At 41.0% G+C, this 23,537-nt stretch overlaps 1 protein-coding gene across 2 annotated transcripts in view; it reads right to left on the reverse strand.

The window, feature by feature from the left end:
- Positions 1-23,537, reverse strand: part of hacl1 (2-hydroxyacyl-CoA lyase 1) — a 107,777-nt gene that overhangs the window by 13,788 nt on the left and 70,452 nt on the right. For both annotated transcript variants that reach the window (XM_043690167.2, XM_087987258.1), the window contains exons 12-15: positions 11,592-11,693; positions 8,594-8,748; positions 6,393-6,551; positions 2,560-2,667 (exon numbers count right to left, since the gene is read on the reverse strand). In XM_043690167.2, coding sequence (XP_043546102.2) covers positions 2,560-2,667; positions 6,393-6,551; positions 8,594-8,748; positions 11,592-11,693 — 524 coding nt within the window. The remainder of the gene's footprint in view (positions 1-2,559; positions 2,668-6,392; positions 6,552-8,593; positions 8,749-11,591; positions 11,694-23,537) is intronic.

Genomic DNA, 23,537 nt, shown 5'->3' on the forward strand with positions numbered 1-23,537 from the left:
GGAACACTCCTGTCTGTTGATTGTTGCGTGGTGTCCATTCATCCGTTCCCATAGCCTCCACTCGGTCTCGCCAATGTACTATGCCTCAGGGCATCCTTGGAGTTGAAGATTATCAGATCAACTATGATCCAATTGATTGGCAGAGCAGACTTCAGGAGCTGAATGGTCTACTTCTGCCCTGTGCATTATGTCTTATACATGAGGCCCTTGCTGGAGTACTCTAAAGGGTTCCATTGGACTGATCAAAGCACTGAAATTGCATCCTCAGAACCTCTATGGTCTGCTAGATGGCTGATTGAATTGCTCTGTGGATCCTCTTGAAGTGGACCTCAGGCCCGTCAATGATGTAACTTCAGATTGTGAAACCTCACACCAACCTCCTCTTGATGCCTGAAACAATCCACAGGTTTAGATTTTCAGTGGCATGATAACGTTCAGGTGCCACATGGTCACCACCTCCCATGGAGGACACTCGCCCTGCATGATGGCATAGAGACCAGTGATGGCCTCGCTGGAAAAAAGAACCTATGGAGACAGAGTTGCTTGGACATTTACAGGTAGTTAGGCCTTAGACAGTGGACTCTGTATGGATGACCTGTTTTCAGGATATGGCTCATATATCCTTCTACCATATTCTCTTACCTGCTGACCCCAAAGTAGACCCTTTTGTCAGCCTGATAGTGTTCTCCTGTTGCTGGGCTGAAGTCCTCCTTTCCTCTCTTTGATTCTCCTCATACTCCTCATCAGGGCCTCAACCAAACTCAGTCCAAATGATGTCCATGTCAGGCAGCCTCCCAGTTTTCAATGCCTCTAATGCAAATGCCTTATCAACAATCCCTTCCCTGCTCATTTCTTGAGCTAAAGCTACAGTGCTCAGAAACACCAGCGGAACATGGTCCATCAGTATTGGCACCTTCATCCTCCCCTCTACTTTCATTCATCAATGTCCATGTTGTTCCAGCCACAGTCCCTGCTGAATGAAGCCAGCATGAAGCTCCCTCTTGCTTGCTGCCTCCTTTTACTATGTGAAGTCCTGACAGACCGTGATTCTTCAGTGACATTTAGAAAATTAGTCTCAATTGTTTAATTATTTGGCTTAACTACCTTCTTACTCCATTCACCTGCAATGTCCTCTTGTCAAGACAGTTACAATCAGGAATATAGACTATAGATCAGGAATATCTAACCACACAAAGTAGGACCAGGATGTGTAGGGCTTTCAGTTTCTTGATGTTGGTCTACACAAAGTTAGAACGTAACATAATCTACAATATACATCTAATTTATATTCTAAGATCTAGAATTAACCTGAAGTAAATATGGATAATAATAAACTATACCACTGCAACCTGTAGAGTTCAGCAAATAGCAAATAAAGACAAGACAGATCCCTCAGATCTTTTGGCAATGTTCCACATGATGTTAATGACCCTTTGGGCATTCAAACCTCATTAAAACTTGACAAGTGATTCCAATTATTTATTTTTTGAAGTTTTGCAACTCTTTATGAAGTACTCCATCACAGATTGTCTCAACAACTGTTCATGTTCTGGTATTTCACCCTTCTTTCCTGAGCTTAAATTCGTGTGCATTCTGGGAATTGTTCTCTACCGCTCACTCACAGATACAACTCCAGCTTTTCCAGCTAATATTGTCTGTGGATTTTTTTTTCCCTGAGGTCTATTCATACAATTCCTTCACCTTCCTGATTCTTAAAACACAGAACTAGCCAACTATTCTTTGACTTCTTTCTGAATCCCCAACTCACAGAACCTGTACAGTTTAGTTATCTTCTGAGCAGTCCAGCTGAACAGCCTGCTTCTGTTGGCCTCTCTCTCATGCACTCCTATCCAACCTTAAGGTTTGTACTGCTCTTCGGAGACCCTTGAATTGTTTTTGAGTGGCCTATTGAAAACTTAGCAACAAGACCATTTTTGTATGTAGGTTGATTTGAATGTGGTCACCGAACAACCATTAGTACACTCAGTTCCTGGAATTTTCCACTTCACAGGTCATTTTCTCTTGTACATCAAATGGATACGACTAAAGAAAAGAAATCCATCACAAGGGAAAAAGTGTGTTACAGAGTGTGCATGGATACTATAATATTATTTGATACTATTTGTACACAAGCATCCAGACTAATAAATTACTAGAACAAAATAAGAACATGAGCAAATGAAAAAATTCTGCTTAGATAACTAATTTAGAAAAAAATTCTTCCTTTTACCCCACCACCCAGATGTTCCAAAAACAGTAAAGGGTAAAATGAACTAACCTAATCAAGTTCTGACCGATAGCACACCAGTATCTGATACCTGATACTAAGTTATGATACCTTTTATTCAACAATCAGTACAAAGCGCACAAATATACCTCAGTCTCCATAACTTTGACAAGCTTGGCCATTAGGGAATGTGTGTAAAATTGGCTTATTATCTTGCAGCCACTTGGACATATTACTGAAATGGAATCAGCTCCAGATACAGTTCTGTACATTCAAAAGGAAGCTTTTGTACTCTATCGTACACATTGAGAATTACAAGGTTCTTTACTTACACAATTGCAGCATCCCCTACTTCTGCCAGCTCTTTCCATGTGTCCTCGTCCACTCCACTGTAAATTCCGTTATTGTTTACAACAATTACCACTATTGGCAAACGGTACCTAAGATTTAAAAAAATGCTTAGAGGAAGATCATAGTCACACGCACATGGGACAAATGAGAGAAGGAAATACATAATGAATGGTAGGATCTTGGGAAGCACCAAACATCAGAGGGAATTTAGCTTGCACGTATACTAGTCCCTGAAGGTAGCAGGAAAGGTGGATAAATTAGAACATCAAAGCACACACCCCAATGTGGGGATCCAGATCCAGCAAAAGACTTGATTGGAACCGAATCCAAGTCTTGGGCTTGGAGTAAAACCACAGAGAGTTTGTATGATGTGGAGTATAATAACAGGCTACCGTAAGCTCCTGTGCACAGAGTCTTTATATATGTGACTTTTCAAACAGAAGTCTTACTGATTGTCCCATGTGTCTTTCATCTTACTCTCTGTTCTGTAGGTTTTATCTATTAAGGAATATGGAAGCTTACCATTCAAAACTAATGATGACTTGCTAGTGATAGCTTGATCTGACAAAGATTAAACAAATAATAGTAGGGAGTTTCATTGTTACCTGTTACCACACCAAACTAAGTAGGGCAGTGAAACTATCTTCCCTAAGAAGGAAGCTGGTTAAAACGTGCTGAAGGCATCTTTGAGTCAAAGTCAATATTTGTTTAAATTAGAAATAGTTTACCTGCCATTGGAAACACTCCTTTGAAAGTGCACTAACACAGCATCTTTTTTTGAGCACAGGATCTTTCAAAGTACACAACAACCAATTCAGGACATTGCAGTAAAGTAGGGAAACCAAATGGAGAATATCTAAACAGCAAAGTCTAACAGGGAGCAAAGCAACAATTCCAGGTTATGGTTGAGGGATTGTTTTGATTTGAACATTGGGAGAACAGCCCAGATCTTGATCAAATAGTACCACAAGATCTCAGTTTGCACATTCTTAATGAATACATGCAATCTGCAAGCATTTCCTCCTCCAAGCACAAACGACAGATCATTTTATCAAGAAATGTTAAGGCTGGCACTTAGTATATCTTTTTGCAGCCATTTTGAGAGGGTGAACTTGCTATCAGGATTATATGTGGATGCTGATTCTGATGATGTGTCGATGGTGATCACACTTGCCTGTGTGAACTTTGTGGAAGTGACCAATTAACAAAATGCCTCTCTGAGCTTTGTCCAAATGGGACAGTGGACCTACTGCACAGGCAGGAGAACTGAATATCCACCAAGGTTGTAGGCAGCCGGCAGCTCCACTAGGAAACTGCTGATGTTGGTGTGAAATGGCAAGGACATCACATGATGGAGGTGCTCTCCAAGGACAGATTAACAATGGCAGCAGCTGCCAAGCTATCATTGTGGAAGGCACTGCAATAATACAAAACAAAGAACTGCAGATACTGAAGATCTGAAACAAAAACAGAAATTGCAGGAGAAACTTTGCACGTCTGGCAGCATCTGCGGAGAGAAAGCAGAGTTAACATTTCGAGTGCAGTGACCCTTGTTCAGAACTGTGACTGCAGCTGTGGTCTGTACAAAAGCAGGGATTTAAAGGAGGCATTGACAGATCACCAGCTTGAGGCTGGGAAACCCTCTCCACAGCTGACACACACACACTTGCGCCGTTGCAATCAGCCCTTGAACGGTGCCCTAATTATCTTAATTGGTTGCCCACCTCCACGGAATAGACAGAGAAGTCTGGTCCCAATCCGCGCCAGGAAAACTCCATTGACGCGGGAATAAGAGGCAATCTGTCCCAATGCAGCTCTTCCCTATTTTCCTGGCTGGCATCCCACCTCCAACCTTTTCTTCACAGGGCTGATAAAATTAAGCCCTGGATTTCTGGACTTCCTTTCACTATTTTGTGGTTCGTGCTTTCCTCTCAATTCCTTCACTGCCACTTTCTCTTTCTGGTGTGAGGGAATTCCTTTTCAAACAGTGCCAGAGTATAATTTTAGAAAGCAATTAACCTTTCGGAACATAGATGTTGCTCATGCATGCCTGAGGAGCTGTGCTGTCACTGAGATATGTATACTTCGCTGAATAATTGTATGCGATCCACCTTCAGAAAACTTGAAAAATAGCATTGCCAGGACAATTATATTTTTATCAATAGTAAATATTACACGACCACCCAAGCACCTAACCATCTACAAACATCAGCACTGACAAAATTACAGATGTACACAATTAACTGGTTGATATTTTGATTTAAAATTATCGTCTCCAAAATCCTGTGAACAGCTCACCAATCTGAATAAAAAATGTTAACACTATCACTGGTGCTTCACTACCTGTGGTTGCCTCAATCGTTTAATGAGCGTTACATAAGCAAAAAAATGTTTTTCCAAAATAATAGGAAAATAGACAAGGAAGCAAATTTATTTTAAGAATCATAAGCTGCTCGAGTCTCAGTAGGTAAATATGGCATGTCTCGTTGTGTTAAGATTTCAAATCATTTCTTGGTTCCTCCTGATCTTAGCTTGGTTTATAGAGTGGACAAAGCCTCAGTATCTGAGTCTGAAAGACCAGGAAATAAAGAGGATTCATTTTTCTGCAATGGCTCCCAGTTATACAAAACTGGAAAAGAGTGTTGCTAGTGACAATGTGGGATGAATGGGGCCAGGGCATTATCTACCTGGATCTTATAATCAATAAAACAAACATTTGTGTCTTGTCCTTGATTCTGTTCAATAAATTGGGGAGGTTACAGAGGAAAAGCTCTTTTGATTGGATGGATAGAATTGTTAATCAGCACAGAGGTCCCCAAATCCTTCTTGTGAGCTACTGGCTCACAGCCTGAACCTTCTCCCAACAATTCCTTCTCCACCATTCCTATATTCCACTAGCTGCTGTTGCACACTTTTCACTCCCTTGTCATCATCTTCTGACTTGACACAAGATCTAAAACCTGTCACTTAATAGAGCTGAGCACTTCCAATCAGGGATAGTGAGTGCTGTTCTGATGCCAAGTCATCATTATCCAAATTTTCATCATGCCACATCTATTCTCCAATCTCTGTGTCACTGACCCCATATGAAAATCTAGGTCTATCACCTCAGGGACTGAGGAGCAGAGGATTCTAAAGTTCATTTCATTGATTGATAGAGGTAGCTGTTTATACAACAAACTACTGCCTCCACTGTTGGGTGCTTTGGGTGAGGTAGTTGCCTCAAATCCAAAGCGTGCTCATTAGAGTTGGTCAGAGCAGGTCAGAATTTTGTGGGTACAGTTCAAAACCCAAGATATTCCTTCACAGAGGTAAAGCACCCATTCAGAAATGTTCTTCGGAGACATTTGGGACATATCAGAAGCCTTTTTGGACAGGTAAGGTATTCAATGAAGGGAGGTCAGATGCCCTTTGGGATTGTTAAAAGTTGACATGAATATGTGTAAAAATCTAAGACCACATTGGAACCATCAAAGTTGTCAAAGAACTGACAAGATGTCAAAGAGCCGTCAAATCTACAAAATACAGAGAAACCTCGATTATCCAAATGACATGGACTGGGAGTATTTTGTTCGGATAATTGAATGTTTAGGTAATCAAATGCTGTATAACACAGTTTAGCTAAGCATCGGGACGTTGTGATCTTGTCCAGAAAATCCATAATTCAGTTAATCAAATGCTGGATAATCAGGATTCCTCTGTAAAAATGAATATTGTTTTTGTTAAAATAATTCCATTTTCAGTTCCAGTACTGAAGCATACAAACCAATAACAAGGTCTATTCTTTCATACCCTCAGAGGTTTATTGCATTACCTGCATATTGTCTCCACTTCCATGCCAGAAAAGCCAAAGGCACTGTCTCCTTCAATACAGATAACCCGCTTTCGGGGACTCTCATCCTTGGCAATCAGTGCTGCAGCTACAGCAAAACCTAGACCTACACCCATGGTGCCGAAGGTGCCAGCATCCAATCTAAAACAAGATCATCAGGGAGAACCTTTTATAGATTTTAGTTGTAATAATATAAACACAGTTTGAGAAAATACAAAATGGAAACATGGAAGATGGCCAATTGATGCTTCCCGTCTGTTCTGGTATTCATTGGGAATACAGAGGGATCTCGATTATCCAGCAAGATCGCAAGATCCCAATGTTTGGCTAAACTATGTTATCCGGCATTCAATTATCCAGAATTCGATTAACTAAAGGGAATACTCCTCGCCTGTGTCCTTCGGATAATCGAGTTTCCTCTGTACAGTTGATATGCATCATTACTCCGTCTACCTGTCTTTGGTTTATATACTGATCTATCCTTGTCCAGCAAAATTCTGTTGAGATCAGATTTAAGATGATTAATTGATATCTGCCACATTTTAGTGGGAGTGGCTTCTGCACAATTCACATTTCCACCATCCTTTCAATGGAAATGTGCTTCCTAATTCCGCTATTAAACACCAGACTGGTCGGCTGCACAGAGCTTCAAGGTCCACACGTGGCACTGACTCCAGGAGCAGACACCAATGTCATGTTGCAGCTCAGGGCTGCCATCTGACCTCAGCCACTGAACGGCAATGTCCTGCCTGGCCACAATTCTGTGGAAGTTGGGGGAAACCCAGCAGGGTTCCTGCGTAGGCCATGAATGGGAACAGGAAGAGAGGCACCTTCCTCTTGAAGGAAGGAAAGGAGGAAGGAAGGAAGGATGATAGAAAGGAAGAGAGAACTGTAAAAAGAAAGGGAGAAAGAAAGTATGACAGAACAATCAAATAGTGGAAATATATTTTGACCATTTGATCGTTTTGTTTATTTTTGTGACATCAATTCACTTGGAAGACAAACACCGCAGAGAATCAAATGAGGACATTCCATTGACTACTGCGTTTTGAGAGTCAAATTCCATTTGGCTGACATAGTTACTTCAGTAACATAAATACACTGACATGAGAAAGGAAGAAAAGAATGAAAGAGAGAAAGAAAGAATGAACAACAGAAAGAATGGAACAGAGAACAATAGAAAGAATGGGAGAAAGAGAGAATGACAGAATGATCAAATTCTTCCATTCTTTCTTGTGTCAGAATAGGTACATTACTGAAGTAACTATGTTAACCAAATGGAATTTGATTCTCAAAATGCAGTAGTCAAGGCAACATCTTAATTTGATTCACCGTCGTATTTGGCTTCTGAGTGAATTGATGTCACAACAAACATCCAAAACGATCAAATGGTAGAAATCTATTCCTTCCTTCCTTCCTCCCTCCCTCCCTCCCTCCATTCAATCATTCCATTTATTTTTGTGACATCAATTCACTCGGAACACAAATACAACGTTAAACCAAATGAGGACATTGTATTGACTACAGCATTTGAGAATCAAATTCCATTTGGCCAACATAGTTACTTCAGTAACATAAATACTCTGACATGAGAAAGAATGAAAGAAGGAAAGAAGAAAGGAACAAAAGAAAGAAGGAAAGAAGAAGGAAGGAAAGAAGAAGGAAGGAAAGAAGAAGGAAGGAAAGAAGAAGAAAGTAGGGAAGGAAGGAAACGATAGAAAGAAAGAACGATCGATCATATGGTAGAAATAGATTTCACAGTTGGGCCCTCACCCACCTTCAAGTGCTCCCCATGCTTTTGCTGTTTCAGAGACACCACCCAACTCCAGGAGTCTCCAGCTGTCACCACTTTAAGATCCCTCTCCCTACCTGGTCCCAGGGTTCCCAGCACTTACACCTGTGGGATGTAGTCCCAGCATTGGCCATTGCTTCCTGTGGGGCTGCTGGGATTGCCAACCTCAATCGGATTAGCCAGCAGCTCTCTGAGCCAAGACTTCCTCCTGAGTGAGGAAATGAGGTCTCACACCCAGCTCTATCCAGTATTGATTCCTCTGGAGCTTTCATTGAATGACTTGGACAAAATATCGAGAGTTTTGCAGAAGTACAAAGCAATTGGTAATAACTAAAACTGCTCTTCTTATTAAGTATTAATTTGACCCTTTATTTACTAAGGGAATAATTACCTGTGCCTAGGCAGGTAGTTTTGCAACACTGTACGTCCAATGTCCATGGTATTGGCACCCTCGCTGACTATAATACAATCTTCTGGTAGCACTGCTTGGATGTTGTGGAACACAGTGTAATAATTCATGGGCAGGGTTTTCTGTGCAGCCAAAGCCTGGAATTCAGAAAATCTTGATTCGTCAAGTAATAATCTATTCTGATATAAGGTGACAAGTAGCCAACTGACGCTTATTACCATGGCTAAGATATTACATCATGAGCCTTTTGAGGACTGTGTAAACTCATGATCATTGGTAGCATCTTGTTCTATTAGAAACTCACTTCAGATAAGACGTTGAAGCAAGTGTGTTCTTAGGGTCCAGTATAGTCTGTGTGCACTGATCAAAACTCATCCTCCAAACTGACAAATGATTGCATAATTTAAGATGATACCAAATCATAATACTTTGGGATAGGAGTTTGCCCTTGCCAAGGGTGCAGCCCTACAGATAAAATGTTAAACTAAAGTTTCAGTGCCTATTGAGGTGAACAGGATGTAACAATGTTGGTGGCTACTGTACTGATCCAACAATCTACAGGTCATTAAATTAAAGCCAACATGAAGTCGTAAAGTTGTGAGACTCAATTCCAAAAAGCTCATCTACTTAAATGACACTAAAGCAGCAGGACCACTCTTGAAATCCAAATAGATTTACGAGGCAAAAGACCTGCTCCTGCTACCCAGTCTGATCTGCATGTGACCGTACTTCCACTTGATAGAAATAAATACTAAAAGATTTTGAGGAGTGAATTTTCGTTTTCAGGTGAAATGATGTGACATTGACAGACATGGCCAAAGATGGACTCACTGTTCAAAATATTTTATTCATTCATAGGTCATGGGCAGCATTGGCTCAGTGACAATCAAGCAACTGCCATATCATTTAAGTTGGACTGGTATGTGATTTGAAGGGAAAGTTATAGGCACTGGTGTTCCCTTGCATCCGCTGTCTGGTGTCAATTAAACATGGCAAGCAGGTACCAAACTTGGAGGGTCAGGAGAACAGTGAGCCACACAGTCAGGGGTTGAATGGAGAGACAAAGAGGGAGAGTGCGAGAGGGAGAGTGTGAGAGGGAGAATGCGAGAGGGAGAGTGCGAGAGAGAAAGTGTGATCTGTTGCCCCAAAACGGAAGATCACCTGAGTTACACTGAAATGAATTTCAAAACTGGCCACAACCTGTGATGACTATGGTGGAAGACACTCCATAGGGAGACCTATGACCATGGATATGGAGATCACAGAATGTTGGCTCCTGAAGGTATGGTGAGAGGTTCAAATACAGTATAAAGTGCTCCCCTCAGCCCTGACCAAATCCTTGCATTAGTTCAGCTCCGGACACTGCAGCTGGCCTCAAAACCTTGGCCCTTTAAATGGCTGCTTGTGGGCGTGCAGCCAAGTTAACTGTCACCCCACCAAACCGGACACGACTTAAAACGGGCCAGAGTTAGGAACATCCGGACCAAATAGCACCTCACTGGGCAGCCCCAATCCGCCAGGCCTCCTGTATCCGTGCCTACCAATACCACACCCCATTCCTCCCCCTCCACCACATCCAACTGCAGTACAACTCAAACATTCTACCCGAGAAGTGTGGTTTCACAGACTTTGATATTTCAGTAAACATGATGGAGATTCAATTAAATGCTCACTATTCAGCGCCAGTTGGGCAATCTTACTGCAAGTAACACTTTTGTTTGATTCACTTAAATAAACATTTCTGAAGCAAGTGATGACTTCTTCTAAATAAATGCTTTTCTTCTTTATCGATTGGTTAGATCATTACTGTAGTTTAAAGTGTTCTTTTTTATGGCATATAGTTACCAGTCAGGGCAGTTACTGAGTAATAACCTTTTTAACTACCCCTCAGTAGAAAGCACTAGATTTCCCATGTGGATTACCAAAATGGCCAGTACAGAATAATGTAGCAAACTAATTTATAATGACATTTAAAAAATGGTTCACAATTTCAATAATTGCTGATTTCCAAAAAAGAGCTATTCACAGAGTCATAGAATTCCTACAGTATGGAAGCAAGCCATTTGGCCCATCATGTCTACACTACCGCTCCAAACAGCATCCCACCCAGAGCCACCCCGCTATCCTATCCCGTAACCCTACATTTCCCAGGGCCAATCCACCTAGCCTGCACATCTTTGGACTGTGGGAGAAAACCCATGCAGACACAGGTAGAACATGCAAATTCCACACAAAGTCGCCCAAAGGTGGAATTGAACCTGGATCCGTGGCACTGTGATGTTAACTACTGAGTTATCATGCCCCCCTAAAATAGAAATAGAAAACATAATTTTTTTATTCAGGTGATCATTACCCTGCTGTGCCTCTCTTATTTCTGAGCGTATTTCAAAATTTTCTACACTCTTGTTTCTTTCCGCCACACCTGTAGCCACTTGTTTCTTAATGCTAACAGATTGTCACTACTTCTCCAGCCAATGTTATTTTCCTTGAAGAAGAGTTGGTAATAACCTCTAGAATATTCTTTCATGCAAATAGAAATTAAGCTGTCAATGAAAATGTGTGAAATATTTCAATTCTCGTCTTAACACTCAATGTAAAAGTGTCAATCAAACCCACAAATTAAAAATAAACTGAATAATCATAGCTCATATCTTAAATAGATCATAATCTTTCTGCTAGAATTTTCCATCAGTCTTTCTCGCCTCAGAAATGTAGCCTTCTGCTGGTTGGAACACTTCACTCTGTGATCCAGGAAGAAACACAAATGAGGTTTCAAATGTCAATCAAAACTGACATTTTAATCACATCCTCCCAGGCTGCTGTGAACAATTTATTTAAATTAGTAGTAGTTTAAGAAATTTAACCATAATGAATGGCATAAATGACACAAGTCACATCTTTCCATCAATATACAGAACTGTATTAATTCAGACAATCATTTGCAATAGAAATATATCATTCAACAGTTTTGCCAATTTACCTTGGATTCTTCTTCATTGTCTTTCATTTTCTCCTTCAGGTGAAGCCACCATTCAGAGTTGGATGAGTAAGTCCAAGGGTTAATCCTGAAGCACTCCAATAACTGAAAAACAAAAGTTGCAGTTATATCACTGAATAAGAGGCAGAAAATAAATAAATTCATATATTGGAAATAAATCATTGTGTTGATTTTTTTTTCAAAATCTATTACAACAAGATACAAACAGAACTGAAAGAGACTGTAGATAGTTACATGGAAGAGGTTTCCTGTGAGCAGCCAATGTGCTGAATGAGAAATGCTTACAAAACAACCTACAATGGTAAATGTTAATGCAAGAGTGTGATCACAAATTGAGAAAACTTGAATGAAGATTGAAGACAGGAAGCATGGATCCTCTGCAAGGCACACAGGATGTATACAACGTTGTACAGTCAGCTGTGCCAATTCATCTTACCGTGTTTCTACCCACCCATGGAAACAACTTCACTGCTTCGGTCTTATTTATTCCCTTCGTAAATTTATATGTTTCTATAAGATCCCTCCCCCCCTCATTCTTCTAAATTCCAATGAGTAAATACCTAATTACCAAATCTCAGATTGCAATTGAATATGTACAGGGAACAATTTCGAAGTGTGCAGATGATGCAAAACTTAGAAGTAATGTAGAACTTAAGAGTCAGAGATCTACTGCACAGGATGGCTCAGTATTAGTACTACTGCCTCACAGCACCAGGGACCTGGGTTCAATTCCACCCTCAGGCAAGTCTCTATGCGGGATTTGCACATTTGCCCTGTGTCTGGATAGGTTTTCTCTGGGTGTTCCAGTTTTCTCCCACAGTCCAAAGATGTGCAGGTGAGGTGGATTGTCCATGGTGTCCAGGGATGTGGAGGCTTGGTGATGAGCCATGGGAAATGCAGAGTTACAAGGACTGGGTGGGATGCTCTTCAGGAAGTCGGTGTGGACACAATGGACCAAATAGCCTGCTTCCACACAGTAGGGATTCAGTGAAAAAGGCCTGTGGCCCATCACATCTGTGCCAGTCAACACTTCAAAAGACCATTGCCAAGCTAGTGGAGTGAAAAGGTAAAGTGCTGGAAAGTCACAGCACGTCAGCCAGCATCCAAGAGTCAGCATTTCAAGCATAAGCTCTTCAAAACATTGATTCGCCTGCTCCTCAGATGCTGCCTGACTTGCTGTGCTTTTCCAGTGCCACATATTTTGACTCTGATCTCCAGCATCTGCAGTCCTCACTTTCTCCTAAGCTAGGGGAGTGGGCAGATGGGTGGCAGATAAAGCTCAACACAAAGATGTGCGAGGTGATATATTTTAGTGGAAATAACTTGGACATACAATATGAAAGAAAGGATCCTATCCTAAGGAATGTGGAGGAGCAGACAAAACTGGGTGTGTGTATATGCACAAGTCGTTAAAAGGTGACAGGACAGGTGGGGAGAGCAGTTATTAAAGCATGTGGTATCATCTGTTTTACCAATAGGGACAAAGAGTACAAGAGCTCTGGAGACAGCAAGAGATGTTTACTTGAATGATTTCAGAGATGAGAAACTTGAGTTATCAAAGTAGATTTGAGAAGTTGTTTCCCTTTTTTTTGGTACATCAGGACCCAATAGCTGGTCCCAGGGGCTTGCTGTGCTTGGGTCAGGAAGAGGAGCTACTGTATTTAGTTTAAGAATCACAGGTGGGGCTAGGGTCCAGGTAGGGAACAGGACCACAGCCTATGATTCTTGTCCCTGTCCTTGGGTAACTGTTAAATCAATGCCTCTAAATCAACACTGATAGCAACTGCACACCCAAGACTTGATCCTTCCCACCACACCCAATCTAACCACCGACTCTTTCATCCAACCCAGAATTGACAACCCCAACTACACTTAACCTGATCACACATTCCCAGGCATTTATACCCTCCCCAGTTCAAACAACTCCCTGCCAGACACCAAACTGAAATCCCCGCTCCATCCTCAGTACCTGGCTCCCTAGAACCCCAGGCCTTCCATACAGCCTACGCCACCTCCACACCAACACGTTCCAACTCCCGATACATCTAACACTAATCACCCAACTGCCCCCTAGTCTCCCATTATCACCTCCCAGTTAGAACTCCAACCAGATCTGTCCCAACAAATTCAAAATTTCACCCCTCTCAACCTAACCCCTTCCAACTTATCCAAAGTACAGATCCACTTACCTGCCATCATACCCTATCATCCACTTGGAACCCTATCCTACCCCCTCACCCTCCTGCCACTTCACTCCGCAGCCAAGTGCCACATCAATTCCTCACACACCTCACACCTAAATCCTGCATCCACTTGTCACCCAATCGGTATCCTAAACCCAGCTGCCACTCTCACCCCTCACTGATCTCATGCACTTACTCCTCAGTAGGTGTGACAGTGTTTCAAAACCTTTTAAACCTGGAACATGGCAGAATGTTGAATTTGGCACGCTGGTTACAACACTCATCCACTATATGGCTACCAGCCATATAGATTCCTGGTCTGGACTAAAACTGCTTTACTTAGCTCAGAGTCCACAATGAGAATTCTTCAGAAGGTAAGTGTGGATTTTTTTATGGCTGATCAGGATTGGAATCCATTCCCATTCATATAACATGGAGCAGTACAGTGCAGGAATAAACCCTACGGTCCACCATGTCTGTGCTGACCATGATGCCATTCTAAACTAATCCCACCTGTCTGTACATGGATCATATCCCCCTATTCTTTGTCTGTTCATGTGCCTGTCTGAATGCCTCTTAAACATTGCAATCGCACCTGCTTTTACCATTGCTCCTTTCAGAGCATTCCAGGCATCTAAGTAAAAATCTTTACTTGTACATCTCCTTTAAACTTTCCCCCTCACCTGATCAGGATTGGATTAGATTCCCTCCAGTGTGGAAACAAGCCCTTCGGCTCACCAAGTCCATACCGACCCTCCGAAGAGCAAACCACCCAGACCCATTCCCCTACATTTACCCCTGCACCTAACACTATGGGAAATTTAGCATGGCCAATTCACCTGACCTGCACATCTTTGAACTGTGGAAGGAAAGCGGAGCACTTGGAGGAAACCCACGCAGACACGGGGAGAACGTGCAAACTCCACACAGACAGTTGCCCGAGGCAGGAATTGAATCCGGATCCCTGGTGTTGTGAGGCAGCAGTATAACCACTGAGCCACCATGCCGCCCCACGTATTTGGGCCCACATGTTCACCATGCTAAGGCCAAACAAACAGACTGCAACCATCATTAATTAGGCTTCTCAGATTTGCTGTTGCCTTGATGCAATGACTAACAGTCAATAGAGTGGAGAACACTATTGAAAAAAATTATAAATAAAAGTTATCTATATATTAATAGCACTTGATGAATAAACACACAAGAACAACTAAGCTAAGTAAGTTAGCAATAATGAAATCATTAAACCCTCAAGCCATTAAATCCTATAAGTGTTGTATTATACATCAAAAGGAAGCAGCAATTTCAATTTATTTTGGAGAACAATGAAGTTCATGTTGCAGTTGTTGTAGTCCTAAGAACTGGTATCTGAGGAGCATTGTTGGAGAAAGTCTACGCCTCTGATTTTTTCAAGACTTAACCCACGACACCTTCATGAGCTACACTGCCTGTTATTCATGCAGCTTTCTCCACATGCTCCACTGACTTTCTATTTATTAATCTCTGCAGCTGCACACAATGCAGCTATTTCAGATGCTGAAGAGTCTATTTACTATCTTCACTGCAACAAACAGGCGAATGCAAAAGATTAAGTAATGTTTAGCCAAAATAATTGAAAATGACTATTTACCAAAAAGATGTAATGTGCCTTTGCAATAACATAAATTACAATGTTTGCTGCTAAGATAATTAGTGCTTCCTGTGTTTCAAGTTTTGTTGAAAGTGTGCGTGGATCATGAAAGCAGTGATAAAGACAGAACTGTAATTTGTACACTACTCAAACCGGATTTAATTACTCCCAAGTGTGATATTATAGACTTCAGAACTTTAATAACTGTTCATGGGATTGAATGAATCAACAAAGATAAACTGTTACACTCAAAAAGGATCAGTAATAACACTGTCTGGAATAAACTATTAAAGGACAAGGACAAACATATACAGGAATTGAAAGCAAGTGGAGGTTACATAGACAAGATTGCTTGATAAACTGGATGTTTTATACTATAAGCATAACTGATTGTCCTGCAGAAGAAATTAAGGAGTTAATCACAGGAAAGCTGCGTCGTCAAACAGACAGTTAAGGCCAAATGTAAAAAAAACAAAGAAGTTACTTTTGGTTGGAAGGCAAGCTGCAGATTGTAATAATGGACAGACTTTGAAAAGATCATCAATATATCACCTCAGAGACCAAAGGATGAAAATCTGTATAAGAATAGAACACAAGACAATTGCAGAACTTTGAAGAACAACACGCAGAAGGACCAAACTCTGGAAACTTCCAGAGACAGGCCATCATTGGTTAAACTCCTGGCCAGATTTCATCATTAATTGGGTAATAGAAAGGTGCATTGCATGCTTACACTTGCTTCATTGAGGGGTGTTATATTTAGTTGCTAAATGCAATAAAGTTTGAATTATTGTTTCGGTACTTATGTGAGATTTCTTAATAAGTAGTCAAATTAAATGCAAATTGTGGTGATTTGCCCACAATATAAGCTATGCTAAGGCTCAGCTAATCTACAGATCTGGTGTCAGGCCAATGATTACATAGTGCCAAGTGAAGTTGGCAAGACTCAATTAATGTTGCAGATCACACTAGATCTGCTTGCACTCTGCTCATGAAATGAGTCACTGCTATACATCCATGCAAAGCTTTTGTATGCAGCATGTACTTCCTTGTCTGTCATATTTCAGTTATTGTGGAAATTTTTATGCATACTTACCAGTTTTATTCTGCTCAACTTATAAATATCAATATTTAACAATTACCATTTGAATCAATCAAGTTGCTGTAAATCAATTTTGCATCTATTTTCATACTTGGCCATGATTGTCTTCATGAGCTTCCAAAATGCACAGAACTGACCTGGCCTGGGATTTTGTTATTAAGTTTAATTATAGACAAACTGGCATCAGCAGACATGTATAAGGTGACAACAAATTGATGTGTGGACGGATGAGCAGCTATCAATGACAAAGGCCTTCTGTCTGCCAACAGGTATGTGATTAGCTCCCAGGTACCTGAACAGCTTGTGGGTATGGATTGTACAGCCAGAAGCTTATGGACCTTTGGAATGGGACGTGTCTGTCTTTTTATAGTCAAAGATACCTAGAGCTTGAAGAAATCCAATTTATTTTCCCTCACCAGTTACTGCAAACTGTGGCTTTTACCCCAATAAGCTAGAGACTTTATAAGTTGTGGACCAGTCGCTCTGTGCCTCCTGCAAGCACATGAAACTATCTGTAGAAGACAGACCAAGGAACAGCATGGCTTAACAAGTGAATAGAATCATTTCTTGAACCCTGTGGACAGGGACCATTGAACTGCCTTGCCAGCATCTCCTTCCATGCATAACACTCATTTTTTGATGGGTCTGTCTACATGAGAGTGTAAGGGGAGGATATTTTCTAAAGGGGTCAGAATTTTAATTACTAGTTATATGTCAACACTTCATAGTTATTTACCTATAGCTGGAATCTATTTATGTCAAATAAATAGTCATTTCTGTTAAGAACAGTTTGTGTTTTTGTGGTTCGTGCTTTGACAAACTGGGCTGATAAAGACAGGTAGCTTGAGGAAATTTCGCACACTTTTATAAAATCTTTAACTTTTTGGATAACAACAGGTATAGTGAGGTTTTCTAATGGGCTACCCAGCAAGATGCGACAACAGACTAGTCAGGATGCCCATCTCAGCCCTTGAGGATAATGGCCCAGCTCAGTTTTAAGTCCCTTAACCTTACCCCTTTCATATACGAAGCTAAGCACTCCTCAGCTTTTAGAACACAGTCAAACATTCATAATGTACATACTTGTTAAAACATTAACTTTCAGAATCACCTGAGTTTGAAGGAACACATGGTGTATTTTCCATTTCAAAGAAGGTTAACTGTCAGTCAATGGAGTGGAGGTGGTAGCGAGTTGAGAAGAAGGTGGTTGTTAAAACTTTTTAACAATCAATAGCAGGGCATTTTTTTAAAAATAAATTGTACATGACATTCAAGTTGAGTCCAAAATATTTGTCAGCTGCTTTGAATACATTAAAGCACTCTCTCTCCCAATTTGGGAAAGTATGATGCTGGTCAATATTATGGCCAGCTTACCTTTGCAGTACAGCATCCTATGATCATTCAGTGCATGAAAACGTTACTATACAGCATCAAATAGTGACTTTTGAAGATGTCATGATGTTTAACACTCACTGACTCCTCAGCTGGCTTCTCCGACTGGTCAAACTCTTCAAGAGGGTGCATTTTTCAGTGGGTTTCCCAAACGTCCTATTGTTCCAAAATTTCCTGACCTCAGAATAGATATATGTGCTTTTAATATATAAGGACTTCCTGACGCATGAATAAACTAGATCTAGAACAAAGGAAATCTGTTTTTACAGCCACTATAAAATCACAACTTCAGATATCTTGAACAGATTTCCACTTCCAAAATGTGATGGAAATCTGGCCTGTTAAATTTTAAAAATTATGATTACATGTGCAGGCATTCTCTCATGTACAGCGGTGTTAGTTATTCTCAGTCACCTAAATGGAATGCTTAAGGATGTTTAGGGGTCTTAATGCACAATATCCAACAATGTGATAATGTAACTCAGAATAGTGAAAGGTAAAGTAAAGGTCACCATAGTCCTACAGGACAATAGGCTGATTTCCCATTAGGCAGAGATGACTCTGGTGGAGACTTAACCTCAAGATCAGAGTGGTGCTGGAAATGCACAGCAGGTCAGGCAGCATACGAGGAGCAGGAAAATTGACATTTTGGGCAAGAGCCTGATGATCATTCTATCATTCCTGATGAAGAGCTCCTGCCTGAAATGTCAATTATCCTACTCCATGGATGCTGCCTGACCTGCTATGCTTTTCCAGCACCACTCTAATCTTGACTCTAATCTCCAGCACCTGCAGTACCCACTTTCACCTGGTGGTTTAACCTGACAACCACCAGATCTCAGGTGAGGAGAGAAGTTGAGAAGGAGATACCGTCAAGGTAACCTCAGCCAGTTTGGGAATTGAACCCACGTCGTTGACATCATCCTGTAATGCAAACTATCCACCCAGTCAACTGAGCTAACAGACCACCTGGGAAGGAATAGAATCCGACGGTTCGAAACTGAATATTGGTTGATTCAAACACACACCTGTTCTGTGATCTGTTACGACACTGGGCAAACCCTCCTGCTTAATTTAAAACCAGCAACTCAAAAGATTCATCTCATGCAGTAATCTGTAAATATTTGAGTAGCCAAGAAGTATTTAAAGTAAAAATTAACGACTTTATTTCTTAAAGTATAACAGAGAATAATTAACTAACAGCTATTTACAATTCCTTCCTCTAACCTATCTTTTACCTTCCTTTCTATAATACTAGTCCGATAAAACTCCCAATTAAGATTTACAGAAAATTCAAATTTTAAAACCAGCCAGCAATCGAATCTTCTCTTTATCTTAGTCAGTGGATTTGCTCCCCAGGTACCTCTCAGAGAGTTCTGACGAGCAGTCTACAGCTGTTGGTCTTCTGGCAATTCTCCTCCCAACTGTTCAATTCTCCCTGGTCTTATACACCAAAGCATCAGATTGTGTCATTGGCTTTTAAGATTGTCAATATACACACTTCAGACTTGATTGGAATTTGGTACTTTTTGGGGTATAATTTAAACCGATTGGCCTAATTCAAAACTGTTTTGGTGTTTCCAAGCAACCAGCTACCCCAGTAGCTGGACCACATGATACATTGTTTGATATTGAGAACACTTGGTGCTGTCACTGCTAGCTTTTAACTCTCTTAAAAGTGCAGTACACACACATCTTCATAACAGGTCACTACAAAAGTGGACAATAACACTTGGGAAGAGGCCTGATATGAATAATTGAAATGCTTAATTTCATAATCAACAAGTGGACACAAAAGGTATTAAAAGTAAATTTCAACACGTTGGCTTAATCTCAGACCTCTCCTCAAAAACATGTATCTAAATTTTGCAGCAGCACTGTCAGCAAAGGATTAACCACCATTCTTCCAACTAGTCACTCCTTCTGGGGTTTGATATTTAGACCCCTTGGGAGCAAAATCAGTGACAAGCAGGAACTAAAAGAAACCCCACTGCTAGCTACAATTCCTTGGCATCATCCTGCATGAAAAACCTAGCAGAAGGTGGAGATTGTTTAAAAATGCAACATTGCAATCAAAGAACCCTTTGGTTGAAAACACAATGCCTCATCTTCCGCCTCGGAATCCTCCAACCACAAGGGATGAATGCAGATTTCTCCAACTTCCTCATTTCCCCTCCCCCCCACCTTATCTCAGTCCCAACCCTCGGACTCAGCACCGCCTTCTTGACCTGCAATCTTCTTCCCGACCTCTCCGCCCCCACCCCCTCTCCGGCCTATCACCCTCACCTTAACTTCCTTCCACCTATCACATTCCCAATGCCCCTCCTCCAAGTCCCTCCTCGCTACCTTTTATCTTAGATTGCTTGGCACACCTTCCTCATTCCTGACGAAGGGCTTATGCCCGAAACGTTGATTCTCCTGCTCCTTGGATGCTGCCTGACCTGCTGCGCTTTTCCAGCAACACATTTTTCAGCTCTGAAAACACAATGAGTCAAACATCCCACAATGTAACAATGACATAATTCACAACAGCAGAATTGAAGTTTCGTATATTTAATTAATTCATGGGGTGTAAGCATTGTGTGTTGTCAATCCTTAATTGCTCTTCAGAAGGTACGAAGCCTTTTGGTTCGGCTGCAGTCCATATGTATTAGGTAGGCAGTTATCAACTGTACTGAAATGTTTTTAATTTCATTGGGTTAATGCCCATAAATTGAACCAGTTAATCTCGAGTCACACCAAATGTTACTTTATTTTTGCAGGTTCACACAGTACCCCAATTTACCTGGCTTTCAGATTAAGATTGGTAGAAAGTCCAGAGCAACTTTCTGTAGAAAACGAGAATGATTAATTATTACACGTAATTAGACTACAGCTACAAGCAAACATGTACAAACCACTCTCACCTAAAAGTACTGACTGAAACTCTCATGCGGTTATAAATTCCCCCCTTATATACAGCAAAAGTAGGTTATTTGTGGAGGTAGAAAAACTATAAAGTTATTTTCATGGTCTTTGCTTCCCGATTCCAACAGTGGAAAATATCTTTCTTCAGCTTGCCAGGCTCTTGGTATTCAGTTGACTTTATTTGGAAGCTTCCACTGGTTTATAACGATAAAGTGACCGATTCCGTCGGAAAATGTCACGATTTATCAATTCAAAAGCCACAGCTCACAACAACTGATATAGGGATAGTAACTGGCTTTCTTCAAACTTAAATTGAGCTTTTTTTAAAATACTGCAGAGAACAGGCAACCTCTCTGAACAGCAGCATACCCTTCTGTGATTTTCTCTCTCACTATGCCTCTGTAACTAACTTCCAGTTCCAATCGGCTCATTAAGCTGAAAACCAATCAGCTTCACTTGTAAACAACTCCTCAGCTCCTGATCATCTGCAGATAATAGACAATCACAGCCACAAAACAGGAGCTCACAACAGGTAACAAATTCCTTGCTTTGAAATTATATAGCCATCATGGTAATTCCCCGGTTTTTAGAAAGTTATTTTTCCTTACTGTTCACAGTTTTTAAAGACACAAAAGTTAAGAAGATATGGTTCTTATATTTTATATTTATTCATGGAATTTGGACAATACTGGCTGTTCTCGTACTTATTTCCCATCCCCAGTTGTCCTTGAGAAGATGGTGGGAAGCTGCCTTCTTGAACCGCTGTAGCGCATTTGTAATAGACACACCAAAAATGCTGTTAGAGACAGATTACCTGGACTTTGAACCTGCAACACTGAAGGAATGGGAATATATTTTCAAATCAGAATGATGCATAGCTTGGAGGTGAACTTTCAATATGCTGGTGTTCCTATGTATCTGCTGCCCTTCTAGACAGAAGTGGTCGTGGGTTTGGAAGGTGCTTTCTAAGTAGCCTGGGTGAATTTCTGCAGTGCATCTTGTAGATGGTACATACTGCTGCTACTGAGCATGCATGGTGGATGGAGTGGATGTGGTGCCAATCAAGGGGCCTGCTTTGTCCTGGATGGTGTCAAGCTTTTTGAGTGTTGTTTGAGTTGTACTCTTCTAGACAAGTGGGGAATATTCCATCACACTCCTGACTTGTGCCTTATAGATCATGAATAGGCTTTGTGGAGGTCAAGGAAGATTTACATGCTGCAGGATTCCTAGCTACTGACCTGTTCTTATAGAGACATCATTTACATGGCTAACTCTTTCTCTCTTCAGAGATGCTGCCTGATCTGCTGAGTTTCTCCAGCACTTTCAGTTTCTATTACTGATTTCCAACAGACACAGCATTTTCTTTTACACGGCTAGCCCATTTCAATATAGGGTGAATGGTATGCCCCAAGAATGTTTAAATAATAAGGAATTCAGCAATGGCACCCCATCTGAATTTCAATGGGCAATGGTTGGATTCTCTCCTGTTCAAGGTGGTCAGTGCTTAGCATTTATGTAGTGCAAATGTAACTTGCCACTTTTCAGCTCAAGTCTGAATATTGTCCAGATTTTGTTGCATTTGAACATGGTCTGCTTCAGGATCTGAGGAGTCACGATTATGCTGTACATTGTGCAATTGTTGGCGAACACCTCCAGTTCTGACCTTATGATGGAGGAGAGATCATTGATGAAGCAGCTGACAATAGTTGGCCTGGATGCTATCCGGAGGAACTCCTGCAGAGATGCCTTTGAGCTGAGATGACTGACCAACAACCACAACCATCTTCTTTTGTGCTATGGATAACTCCAACGAGTTAAGAGTTTTTCCTTTGATTTGCGTTGACTTCAGTTGTGCCAGGGCTCCTTGATATCACGTGTCCTTGATACAAGGACAGTCACTTTCGCTCACCCCTGATATCCAGCTCATTTGTCCAAATTTGGATCAGTGCTGTAATAAGGCTAGGAGCTGAGTGCCCTCAGCAGAACCCAAACGGAGTGATTTGCCTGCAGTGTCAATTAGCGGATTCCAGCCCTTCAGCCCATTGTAACAGCATCTGCTCTCCAAATGAATAATTCACTTAGTTCTATTCTTCCACCTTCTGTGTCACTGCATAGTTTTCTTTGTTAGACGTTTGAATGTTTCTGTTGAATTTGCCTCCACCACAGTCACAGACTATACAAGAAAGCTTTTTCTCATGTCAGTTTTGCTTCTCTTACCAATGTCTCTGAACCTGTGTCATCACATTCGAGATCCCTTCACAAGTGGCAACAGTTTCTTCCTATCTCCTCTGAAAGCAGACTTCATGATTTTGAACACCTCGATTAAATCTCCTCTCAGCCTGGATTTTCTTCAAAGAAAACAGTTCTAATTTCTCAAATATATCTTCACGAGTGAAATTCTTCATCCCTGGAACCTTTCTTGTGAATTGTTTTCTCACTGTTTCCAAGGCATTCACATCCTTCCTAAAGTGTGGTATTGAGAACTGGAGGAAATTAGGATAAATCAGGTGTTTTGTTCAAGTTCAACATCATCCTTTCACTCCTGTACCTTATGCACCTATTAATAAAGCCTAGGATTTTTTTTTTTAACCATGCTCTCATCCATCCTGTCACCTCAATAAAATCTAAAAGAAATGTGGATGCCGAAAATCAGAAATAAAAACAAAAATTGTTCAAAAAGCTCAATAGTTAATGTTTTGGGCTGAAAATGTGTT

The sequence above is a fragment of the Chiloscyllium plagiosum genome, unplaced genomic scaffold, assembly GCF_037043375.1.
Source record: "Chiloscyllium plagiosum isolate Xiang-an unplaced genomic scaffold, Cpla_swu_hap1 HiC_scaffold_5, whole genome shotgun sequence".
Lineage (NCBI taxonomy): Eukaryota > Metazoa > Chordata > Chondrichthyes > Orectolobiformes > Hemiscylliidae > Chiloscyllium > Chiloscyllium plagiosum.